The 12,465-nt window shown below is 35.4% G+C and overlaps 2 protein-coding genes across 7 annotated transcripts; one reads left to right on the forward strand and one right to left on the reverse strand.

Annotated features, from left to right (window-relative positions):
- Positions 1–1,124: 1,124 nt before the first annotated feature.
- On the forward strand, positions 1,125–4,072 carry LOC124224834 (uncharacterized; the record flags this gene model as incomplete). The annotated part of the gene is made up of 4 exons (XM_046637039.2): positions 1,125–1,342; positions 1,474–1,663; positions 1,877–2,431; positions 2,624–4,072. Coding segments are annotated over 4 exons (1,143 nt in total), but the record flags the coding sequence as incomplete, so codon positions are not given.
- Mlf (myeloid leukemia factor) lies at positions 2,868–12,369 on the reverse strand. Of its 6 annotated transcripts, XM_046635642.2 has the most exons (7): positions 11,966–12,369; positions 10,632–10,833; positions 9,991–10,282; positions 9,692–9,848; positions 7,938–8,033; positions 7,309–7,369; positions 4,949–5,090 (listed from the first exon to the last, which is right to left on the reverse strand). In XM_046635642.2, exons 1-6 carry the CDS (start codon positions 12,016–12,018, stop codon positions 7,351–7,353), a joined length of 819 nt encoding a protein of 272 aa, XP_046491598.1. In that variant the 5' UTR covers positions 12,019–12,369; the 3' UTR covers positions 4,949–5,090; positions 7,309–7,350. The 6 variants fall into 6 exon arrangements, with proteins under 6 accessions (XP_046491578.1, XP_046491589.1, XP_046491598.1 ...); XM_046635622.2 differs by lacking the exon at positions 7,309–7,369 and having other exon boundaries at positions 2,868–5,090; positions 11,966–12,367; XM_046635671.2 differs by lacking the exon at positions 7,938–8,033 and having other exon boundaries at positions 11,966–12,364.
- Between the last annotated feature and the right edge of the window lie 96 nt (positions 12,370–12,465).

A 12,465-nucleotide genomic window follows, 5' to 3' on the forward strand; every position in this document is an offset into this window, starting at 1 on the left:
GATTATACAACGGAATTATAAACCGTCAAGGTTTTTTGATTATACAACGGAATTATAAATTGTCAAGGCTTTCAAGTTTCGCGATTTGATGTGTATACTAAAACACTGCGCACTGTTGCGCTCATAGGTCGAGTTTGCAATTAGTCATCTTTTACACCGCGTATATAATCTCTTGTTCTACTTTTGCTTGGGAAACAAATGATCGGTCAACTGACAATCACTCGTCGTTGTTGACCTCGCGATCTCATCTCACGCATTTGCGTCGTATTGTATTTTTTATCGTATCTATACACGTATCTTATTGTAGTAAACAAAGTCTGGTGAAAATCCGTAACCAGTATTTCACAATCTAGTTGATATACACAGCTCTGTAGATCTGACTGCAGAGCAACTTGAAATGCGTATATTTACTGTTACAGTTACTCGAGTTACCTTTTTTTCTTTGTACCTTTTTCCCTCCCATCACTTCCGTTCTCGCCAACGCGTCATTGCGGCGGATCGTTTGTAGATAAATGAAAAGCCATTTGTAGCACACGTGGCACAAAACATTCCAACGCCCCCGTATTGATTCACCACGCATCACAAGACGCCATGTTGAACTAAGCACGAGGGGCGAAATGCGAAATAGGCCGAAGTAGAAGTGGTGGCCAACGTGACCAAAATGTCAATTAAATTACCTCGAAAACAAAAGACATCAGAAGTAATCGATACCGCGCGCAATAATTCGAATTATTCTACATATCAATAAATAATGTCGCAAAATCCACGAAGTCATTAAAATATTATGTGAGCCGTATTCGATCACCCTTCCCCCCCTTCAACTTAGATAAAATTCTCAACAAATTCTAACGTTGATTTGAAAACATACATTCATGTATGATTTCATCGAATACAAGATTTTGACAAACCCCTTTATTCAAGTGTCCTTGCACTACTATTTTACCTAGTTAGTTATAATAGAATGAACGAAAATTGGTATAAATTTTAATATGACTATTGTTTTTATAGAGCGAGAGAAGATCGTAAAACACGGAGAGCGCCCTGTGGAGCCAATAAGCAGCTGCAGGGATGAGCGTGGTTACGTGCCAACCGTTGGCCGCTGGGGTAGCGAATGGCCAAGTTGACTCGAGACGGCAGAAACATGGTGCCAGCCGCGGGGGCAGGCACGTGGGCCCTGGATCAGGGGCCTGCCGTTACCCCTGCCGGTTTGGGCCAACGACGAGTCACCAGCCCTGACCTTTCCCACGGTCGAACAATATGAGGAACTAGCAGGCAGCGTTGAACTCGAAACGCAACGTTTGTTGCGCGAGCATCGCTATGACACCGTCAGCAACTTCCTTAGGTAAGTAATTACATTACCGAACGACGAATTGGATTGTGTTCGCTGAAGATTTCCTTTAGCTTCGATAATAAACTGATTCATGATGCGGTATGACTTCCTTAAGGTAATTAACTTTGAAAATTTTCTTACAGACTTTATGAAGAGTTCAAAGTGAGCGGAGAAACTTCGCTAGAACGCTTCTATCGCAAGTATCAGCCAGTGATAACCAACGAACACCATACATGCGTAGGTCTTGGCTTTGAGTTACTGCGACGTCTGTGCAGCCTTAACGAGAGATTTCCTGGCATAGCCAGTCGTCTGTACTTGGTATCCTGTGAAGAGGTAAGAAATACATAGATTAAAATTCAATATTTCAATGCATGCATACCAGAAGGATAATTTTACACTATACTGTAATTCAAATTTCCTGAATATGTTGTGCATTTCTTAGTCCAGGGGGTCTATGATTGGCTCAATATTGTCACCAATTATATCCATTTGTCGATGAACATCCCCTTCAACAGCAAACGATTAATCACTTGTTAAAACTTGCAGACAATCGGTGACATCGCTGGGTACGTCGGTGGTGCACCAGCTGCCGACAGTGGCGAGAAAGAACATGTCTTAGTATGTTTGAAAATTGAGATAAACGGTCGTCGAGGAGTATTGCTGCTTGACCCTGGTTACCATGTTGCGCGTGTCGTCACTGTGATGGCGGATAAGCTGTACCCGCACTCGGGATGGTTTACGCAGTCTGAAGAACCAAACTGTAAAAAAGAGTACAATTACACCCTGTGTACTAAAGATTCTGACTATGTTGAATGGCACGAAAGAGAAAACCGTCCAGGAGTTCAAGAGAGAACACAGGTTGCCCTTATCTACGTTGCAAGACCATATTTGACCGCTATTGACGTTACTGAGCGACGAAACTTAGTCTACAACTTCAGGAGTCTACTTGCCAGGGACACAAAAGGTCATGTTACTGCCGGAATTTACTTTCCAGTTACGATCGACATCAACAAGACACATTCGTTTACCATCTTTTATCAGACAAGCAATGGGAAGAAACGCCTGAAGATGCCGTTCAGTAAATTCGATGGCTTGCCTAAGGTGATTATTAAATTGAATTGAGTTAGAATAAACTATGGCACTATAATGTTATATAATACAGAACATGTGTTGAGATGTATTAATATCAACATTTTTGAGCTTACCTAATGTGAATAACTGGACAGAAATATTTGATTGGTTGATTGGTAGTTTACGCATGGGTATATAACAAAATTAATTGCTTTCTTTCAGACCTCCCAAGACACAGAGGAATCAACAATTCTAATGAAATGTGCACGCCAGATGGGTCTGACGCATGAGAAACTGGAAGGTCTTCTAGCCAGTCTTGCCGAAGTTATGTGCGATACACAGTATATTGCACAACTTTTAACCATCAATGCAAGAATCAATACCTTGGCTGAAGACAATTAACAGAGGCCGCTCCACCCAAAGAGGTGTCAGCAAAACTTAAAAGATTACCATTTTTTCTGCCAGCTTTCCTCTTTTGTTCTTTTTTTATTATTTACTATTGTTTCATTATACAAATTCTTTTAAACAATGCCCGCAAACCAGTCAGAGACTGAGTCACACTTATTTTCTTTCATTAACACTTGTTTATAATATGTAGGCTTTGCACTTCGGTTGGGGTAGTTTAATTTTCTTTATTGTATTTTATTTTGTGAAATTTCATTGTTCAATGGAAATGTTAACTGTTATCGAATAATATTTACAATGACACTCTTGTCATTGGCCGTGATATAAATATACCAAAACAACGTCCGTCAGTGTAACGGCAGTTTTGTTTTGCCACAAAATTGAAATTTATCCTCCAAATGAACGGCTTAATTGACAGTGAAATTTTAGCAATTCAAGTGTGGGATAAAATTTAATCGTGACCGAAAACACAAAAAAATGGACCCTGAAAAAAAATGTTTACAACGAAACAATTCATCTTTACTGAAGTTGAATGACATGAAATAAAACTAAGTAAAAAATGCAGCAAACAAAAATATAACAGTTGATAACATTTGCATTGAATGTATCGAAAACTAACTAAATAGCATACCTACTTCTTTCTTATCTAATCCATAGGCATAATATGATTGGAATAGTATTGTTATGATGGGATACAATATATATTTATTTTATACCACACTTTACAATTTTACTTGTGTCAGTACACTAAATTGTAACGACAGATTTCTCTGCTTGGTTCAGTTTCAAATAAATCAGAATTAAAGCACTCTAAAAGCTAAGATGTCATTATTTTGTCATCGAGATCCTGTCCCAAAATATATCCTGAAATTCCGTACAACTGTAACTGTCCTCTTATCGTCCTACGACTTCTAAGAAATTCAGAATATTTATTATATTACAATCTACGGTATACTTCAATTATGTATTGGAATCATCTAAACTAGAGTTACTCTATATTCATTTATTAAGCAGTTTGCGTACACGTGTTCATAATGACCGTCTTTAGCGTTCAGTTATGATTCGAATACAACTGTCGGATTTAAATTGTAGCACATATAGTTAATTTACGGTGAGGTTTCGTCACAGGGCAACATCATCGTATCGCTAATTATTTATTCTCCGGTGATATCGGAGGTATCATATTATAAATAGAAGAAAAAATGCAAAATAATGTCTATGCGGAAAAAGAAGGTTGAAAAAATTACAATAATTGGTGGAATAAAATCTCTCCACAAAAACGAGCATCTTCGTTCGATTAAGGACTATTAAAATTAGAAAAAAAATCATTCCTGCGATTTTTAAACGAAAATCTACTCCGAAAATTGAAATGAAAATGGTTGTGCTTCTATCGCATTAAATATCCCACATCCACACAAATATATTTAATCTTATATAGAAAATTAAAGAACTACCTTGTACTTTAATAAAGATTCACTTCTACAACCTCGAACTCTTGAGTTTTGGCTGTGGCTCAAAAAATATTAGATGCTTAATGAGCAATAACAGCACAACATTGTTGCATCTGATAACATCACCGATCTGTAATTGTATATATATATATATATTTATAATATGTATATATAGGTATAAATACTACCCGGTTTTGTAAGCCTTGAATCCATGATTATTTTAAATATAACATCTAGATCGTTGACATAAAATGGGACAGTCTCATAGCCAATGATAGTACAGTAAAATCTCGGTACTTGATAACTAGACTTTATACAAAGGAAAATTTCCAGTTGTATTGTGAAATCAAACATGCCAAAATCTATGTACGGTTTATGTGTAAATATTAATATCTGATATTGTAAGCTGAAGCTCGACACATAATATATGTCACTGGTCTAAGCTTTAAAATACATCAACCACCCATGGTGAACAAATTTGTAGTTTGAGAAGTTTAAAACTAATTAAAACTTAGCAACATTTAAACGTCAGAAACAGATATCTTTGTTTGGACCGATTGAGGAATCCTTGATTAATTTTGGTGCAGTGAAAATAACTTTTAATATGAATGATAATGAATCATACCGATATTTTACCATGAAAATAAAATGAGCTGTGGCATTTCGTCTGTCTAAGGTGTCTTCAAGCAGTGGAATCTGAATTGGAGAGTCGTTTATGACTGCTCTCTTTCTCTGGACTATGATCACGCTTGCGACTTCCTAAACCAGCAGGTGATGTTGATGGAGGCTGCGTCACTTTAGTTTCTGTTGATGTAGTTTCTGATCTACTGGTGCTGAAAATAGAAAACAAATAAAGAGTTTGAAAAGTAAGTTTTTTACGTGTTGCCGCAGAAAATAAATCTGCAAAAAATAACCATGCGCTAGATGCATATTACCGAAGTATCAAGGTATCGTTCTTCAATCATCTAAGTATGAAAATTGCGTCATCAGTTAAAACTAGCTTACATTTGAGGTAAGTCAAGGGATATTATGCAATGTATCCATTTCAATTACTAGAATACACTGTATTACCTAGTAAAAAAGAATTGTAAAAACATTTCAACCTGAATTAACATTTCATTATAGTCTCTGTTTTCTTATATCATGTTCATCAATTAAATGACATCGTAATGCAGTATCCAATCCGAGTAACTGATGATGATTAAAACCAGATAATATTATTTTTAATAAATTTCTTTAATAATTTTTTATAGTAAGAATGTCATTTTATCGCAGCAAGTTCATGGATATTTTTGCTTTTGACCATTTATATATGTATGCATACGAGTTAGGTATTATTCATGAAATTTGCTTTAAACTGAGAACATATAGCCAAAATATCAAAGAGAGTGAAACGATCATTACACAAAAGTTATTACCTATCCAATGTAGGAGGTACAAAAACAATTCACTCGTTTGTGTTTGACTGAAGTTACTATGTACATTTTCCTATCAGGACAAAAACTCTTACTACCTAAAACAAGAATAAGGAGTTTTCACACTAGAGATTTATCAACATTTTACTTGAAGTTACTCAAACTATTTGAAGATTCCCTAACATATTATTAATTGTATTAATGTTAGACTTTATTTTTCAGAAAGTTTAGGACACAGCAACACAGTCAACAATTAAACGTAACACGAAGACATTGAATATCGCACAAGACCAATAGCACTCCAAAAAAGGAAAGAGAAATCTCAATCTTCAATTTAGCAATCTATTATTTACATGAATTATTCATGTACTGAGACAGTTAGGTGCGTACGGAAAAACAAGCGATACGTTTGTAAAATTCCTTCGTGAAACTTGTGTTTCAAAAAACATGTCTGTAAATGAATATTATGGGACAGAATATTCTTTACAAAGGTACATTGCGCAATACAAATGACCTTTGTTTTTTTGACATCTATTGTTCAATGAGTAACGATTAGATGTCTTTAAAAAAAAATTAACTATCATTTGATCTATTTTTAATTGCAAGACGTTAAATATAATAAGGCGATATCCATAATTACTCTGCACTAATTTTCCGTTGATGTAGTTAACACATTGTTACTATCTTTATATCTACTGGGAGTGTGAGAATATGCGAGGCCAAGATGCCTATTGTACATTTTTATAAATCCTAGACTTGCAGAAAAACGCAGGAAAGTTCAGCATAATTCATTGAATTGAACCATTTTCTTTAACACACGTTACTTTGAATCGAGATATAATAAAACTATCAAAAACTAATGCTTGAGGAGGCCTGTTCTACACACATATATGTATTAGAGTGGCCCTTATTCAGGGTGTTGACGAATTTTTGCCAGACCATCCCCCAAATAAACTTCAAATAATTCGAAAACAATCGCCGAATTTTTACAGATTTTTACATCAATTCTAAGATAGTCCGCATGTGATCAAAGTTTCTTATGAAAATTAACATGGGTAAAACTTTTTTTCTCAGTATATATTTTATTGCAAGAGTAATAATGTTCCAAATAATCTGTAACCGCGAGGTTTTGGTGAGAATTAGTGCTACTATCTGGGAAAAAATACACATCATCGTACTAGGCAATCTAGATGAATTGCACAACCTCGAAACCTGATTTTTTTTTTATTTAGAGGAAGTGCAATTCGTCTAGATTGCCTCGTACGATGATGTGTATTTTTTTTTTCATATAGTATCACAAATGCCGACTAAAACCTCGCTGTTACAGATTTTTTGGAACATTATTACTTTCACGATAATATATATAGTGCGAAAAAAAGTTTTTCTCATGTCACTTCCATAAGAAACTTCGATCACAATGCGGGCTATCTCAGACTTGCTGTAAGAATCTGAAAAAATTTGGCGACTCTTTTTAAATGATTTGAAATTGATTTCAGTGATGGGGCGGTAAAAATTCGTCAACACCCTAATGAATGTATGCAAGAGAGGTAAAGTTTGCTGTGTTTTTTTTAGCAATTAGGATAATTTAATTAGTAATTTAATAGGTATAAAAGTCTATGTTACGCATCGTACTTACGTCGTACTAGCGTCACCACTGTGTACTCTACGCTTTTAATTATTAATATTTGCGGCTGTACCTGTAATAGACAATAAACGATATTCGATACTAGTTCAGTTATGTTTCTATACGGTAAAACAGAAAGAAAATGAAACAAGTCTCTCAACTCCCTGTTGTTTTAAAATAAAATACTTTTAAATTGTTATTGGTCGAAATGGGACAAGTCGTGCAGGAGGGCAGCGGTATTGGGGGGGCATTATAAAAGTAATAAGGCCACCTGTTTAATTTTCTTGATACTTGCACATAGACACAGTCAGCTTTGTGCACATAGACATAATTCTACAAAAAGAAATCAATGAAGTGTAAAACAAGTTTCTATAAAAACACGAAGCCAGAGGTTCAAATACATTGCTTGAGGTACATCTTGAACATTAGTAATGAGGAAGAGAAAATATCGTAGATGCCGAAATTATTAGCAAAAACAAAAAATAATTGTACACCAACCGATGTCTACCAAAAGACCAAGGTAGTAAAAACAAGATGCTGATCTCAAATTGTGTTTAGATAATTCTCCCTTCTGTAGACCTGAGTTGTAGATAGTAGTCAGTTTTTGGGAGATAAATCAGCATATACCAATAGAAGCTTACCGTGATGTGGATAATAAACTGCTGGGCTTTGGAGAATATGAGGTTCTCAAACCTCGCCTTGGAGAAGGTGCCCACCTGGAACGACTAGATAGTCGGCTACAAAAGTATACCAACCACAACCAGACCAGGACATAAAATAAAAGCAAAGAAAATAAAAAAGTAAATAACCATCTAATACAAGAGTGAATTTAAACAAAGAAGAGTCGATAATTGTAAATCTACACTTCTCAGGTGAGATTGACAGATACAGTGGTTCTACTTGTCTTTAGTTTCGAACAAAAGAGTGGTAAAGTAATAACATCTAATTTACTACATTTTTTCATTCAATAGAAAAATATGTTGATCACATTCACTGTAAACTTAGGCGTGATAATAAACTCAACACAAACTGTGTGAAAAAATTTCTCGTTTGCACGTTAAAAAAATGGATAAATTTAGAAAACACTTGAATTTTAATTAAAAATAAAAATAAAAAACATAATCGACTAATGCCGTAACAGCATACATTCCACTACATAAACTAGAATACAAAGCAGAACTACGAAATAACAATGTACTAATTTTTGTGAATTTTATTCAATTCGTGCAGTATGAATATATTTTATTGACGTGCAATATTACAAGGTAATTTCACAAAGGAGATATGAGCAACAAATAATCATTTGCAGGATTGATTCTTTCGCATTATCACTTTTTCGAGTAGGTATTTTTACCAGATCGCCTTCCACGTTTCTTGTATCTGCTAATTGAATGCATTCTAATGATGTAGTACATATTACATGCAGAAAAAACCTTAAGAAATAAGGTGCATCATGGAACAAGTTACAATACCATCAAATCGATTGCAAGAACGTTTGATATTCTCTATTCGTGCATTATGTATCATACAATATCCCATAACTATAGGAGCAGGAAAAAAAAATGAAATCAACGATGGATATATTGAGAGCCCAAAATACAATATCTTACCCGAAAGAACGAAAAAACACCGAAACAACTGATTAAATTTGTAATACTCCAAGTAATAGACACCTTCAAAATCGTGTGACTGATGGAACTAATAGAATAATTAAAACAAAAGATAATGGATAATTGAAGTAATCATAGAGATAAATTTACGATTAATCATTTACATTTTATGCGATCAGTGAAAGTATTTTGATGAAACCTATTTTTCATCCGCAAATAATGAAACACATATTGCTAATCCATTTTCTTAGCAAATTGACTGTATGTTAGGCTCTTGTTATGAAGTGAAAGTTGGCAAAAGTAAGTAGTCGAAAATTCAAAACTCCATGCCAGAAGCAGTGGTTCTCATGTCCTTGCTAGAATTCACTTCTCGGAGTTGATAAATGCAACCACACGAGGCGTCAATATTGAAAACCACGTTAAATGTTCTTCCAATAACCTCGATCTTGCTTGCATACACGATGACGTTAATCATAAAGAAAATTAGGGGTGGTAGAAAATAGAAAGTGACATTTTCACACAGAGAAATTAGCAACTTTGAGGTTGTTGGAAAAACATTTGATGAGTTCTTCAATATTGAAGCTTAGCGTGATTCTGTTCAACGACTATGAGAACTGGATTCCAGTCAGGATGTGAGAACTGTTTTAGGCCTGAAGTTCTGAATTTTCTGCTACCTTTTTCTACCAACTTCCACTTCAAGTTCTTATTTACGATGCCGATGCAAGAAAAAATAAATATAGCAAATTGTTAGCAATCAAGAAAATATTGCATTGTGATAAACTAACCTTGCTGTTGGTGCCGGCAAAGCCAGAGGACTATGTTCACGACGGTTTCTGTGCCGAGATACAGCATAGCCAGCAGGTCCATGAGTGTGGTGATCCACTGCGCCAACAGCATGCTTAGTACGAGTCTCCCATTCCTGGTTGAAATCTTCGGCTTCTTCTGAACAAAACGCAAAAATATCCGCAAGTTGAAGTTAAAATGAATAAACAATATAAGTATTAACAATTGATATTAGGATTATTAAAAGGAATTACGAGTCAGGTAAATACTTGAGGATTAATTTATTCAAGAATTATTTTACCTTCTTCAAGATTTATATATTCTTGACGTTCTTCTTCATCACCATTATGAACATTCTGCTCTCGTTCATAGATATGAGCTCGTTCACCAATATGATGACCAATTGCCATCTTTTTTGTACCTGTACGAGAGTCGCAGACAGTTTTCTTGGTCTCTTTAACTCCACCAGGTGCAGTTCTTGTTGAAGATGATGCTTGATACACCTGTGGTCTGCCATCTGGACCACTGGTCATAGTCATGACAGAGCTACTCATGAAAGAGTGACAATTTCCGTTGTTTGGACCCATGTTTCCCTGGAAGAAACGATTTTCCAAATTGGTTAAAATGACATTACACACTCTCAAGAGTTGGATTCCTGGTAATTGACAGACCTATTAGATTTATTCTGACATATTAAAGGCCACCGATGTCTACTTTACATGTTAGACAGTGAAACACATGACAGCAGACTACAACAGGCGGCGTTGAATGTGTCAGAATTAATCTAAGGGTCTGTACTTAGCAATCAGTACTTCGCATGTTCTAACAGAATAATTAAACTAGACAAAACTTTTTAAAAAAGTAGCAAATCAATAAAAAATAATGGAACGCAAAGCTTGATAGCTGACCAAAATCTTTGAATATCCTCACATTTTTACTTACATAATCTGCAAAAACACGGTTCATGTTGAAAGCAGGCATCGGGGGAAAGCCAAACGGCATCATTTGCATTTCGTTATGACGAGAATTTACCCGGTGATGATTTGACCCAGTAAGTGGAGCGGGTCCACCCATCATACCAAAGGGATCGCTAAAGAGCGAGTTCATCATGTTGTTCATATGTCGCATAGATCGCATGTGAGTCCTGTTGAGATGGAAAGATACTTTTTTAATTTATTATATAGAAATAATAATATTTCTGTACGTTTCATATATTGCCATACTTTAACCCTTTGTATAGTCAAACATTTAATTTAATTTCCTCATTGTACAATATCATCACTGTAAAAAAAATTTATCGTTGATAAATTAAGCCCTATGAATTATGCGACAATAATAATTGCAGGCTGCAATTGATCATAAATAAAATTCTGTTTCCATGGACGCATTGATTTGTCAATTGATTATTAAATATTTGCAAATGATTTGGAACAAAAAGTTTACGCTTAGATTTTAATGTACGCTGTGAATAAACATTTAGTACTCAAATGGATATTATAAGAATGAGAAAAATTGAAATTTTAACACTTTTGGGCATATTTATTATAGATATGTAGTGTAGGAGTAGATGAAAAAATTAGTCCATAAATTTAACAACAGATTCAGAAATTGTTTTGACAAGAGATGATAGGTATACAATCATGTGTAAGGCAATACTTGCTATTAGTAGGATTTTGTAATCCATAAAAAACTGATCCTGGATAAAACATTCAAACACACAGAGGCAAGTAGAAAGATAGTTTTTCAACGTACGGTGAATATTTCTTGAAAACGAAACTTGGTTTTCTGTGGTGGTAATAAATAAGAAATTGTATGCCAGGGACTAAAATTATGGAAAATTTGTAGCCACGCATTGTGCAGGTACAAAATATTCTGAACTGTTCTTGGCTATTTCGAACGATTACAGAAAATTATTTTGATCAAATCTGATGTGTTCAGGGAAAAAAATGTGTCAAGATAAACAAAATGCTTTCCGCAACGCATATGTCGAAATTTTTACTACAGAATCACGAGAGTGTTTCAGTCTGCTAACCTGTAATAATTAAGTTTGCATATCGTTTATTGAAGAACAGACGAAAAATAGACGTTATTGTGAAAGTCAAAATCAATACAGACGAACTGTCTTGAACAAATTATGTGGATCGGTGGCGCGAACATTCTCCGTTGATCTGCCAGAGTGAAGTTAAAGCGCTTACCTTACCATACACGATTACATACGGCCAACGATTGAGAAGTACTAATTTGCCAATTAGTGAGGGGCTAGCAAATAACCTTACCCGATGATGGGATCCTCTTCAAAATCGCCCATCAAGGATCCAAACAGGGACATAGTGGGTGCGCGTGAAAATTCAGATGAAATAGAGTCTCGGCTTTGCCTTCGGTTATTTTTCACTCCCTCAAAACTAACGCGATATTCGATCGTATGGAAAAGATAACCCCGTCGTAAAGTCAAATGCGGATTTCTTGTGCACTGTTGTCGATCTTTCTAGGGCAAGTGAAGAGATCCGGATTACCTATACGCAAAGTTCACTACTGGTCGCGATACACAAGATCACATAAGATGATCAGAAATACTTGTACAACGGCAAGATGACCGGAAATGCTAATTACCACTTCGCAGATAACCGATAGCAGCGCTTCCTGGCGGTCGATGGTACCGAAATCTCACGAAGGTCAAAGAGATACTCTTTGATGAAGGTAAGGAGGCCGAACGCATATGGCGGAATCGTCGAAAAGTGGTTCGTGAGAGCGATGAAAGATCTTGTAGTTCGGGATG

The sequence above is a fragment of the Neodiprion pinetum genome, chromosome 1, assembly GCF_021155775.2.
Source record: "Neodiprion pinetum isolate iyNeoPine1 chromosome 1, iyNeoPine1.2, whole genome shotgun sequence".
NCBI classification, from domain to species: Eukaryota; Metazoa; Arthropoda; class Insecta; order Hymenoptera; family Diprionidae; genus Neodiprion; species Neodiprion pinetum.

Coding starts and splice junctions, on each gene's coding strand:
- Mlf (XM_046635622.2), bottom strand. CDS start 12,018: ATGTCCCTGTTTGGATCCTTGATGGGCGATTTTGAAGAGGATCCCATC. Junction 10,834..11,965: donor GAAGAGGATCCCATCATCGG/GTAAGGTTATTT, acceptor CCATCTCAACAG/GACTCACATGCGATCTATGC. Junction 5,091..7,937: donor AGTTTATTATCCACATCACG/GTAAGCTTCTAT, acceptor TTCTATTTTCAG/CACCAGTAGATCAGAAACTA.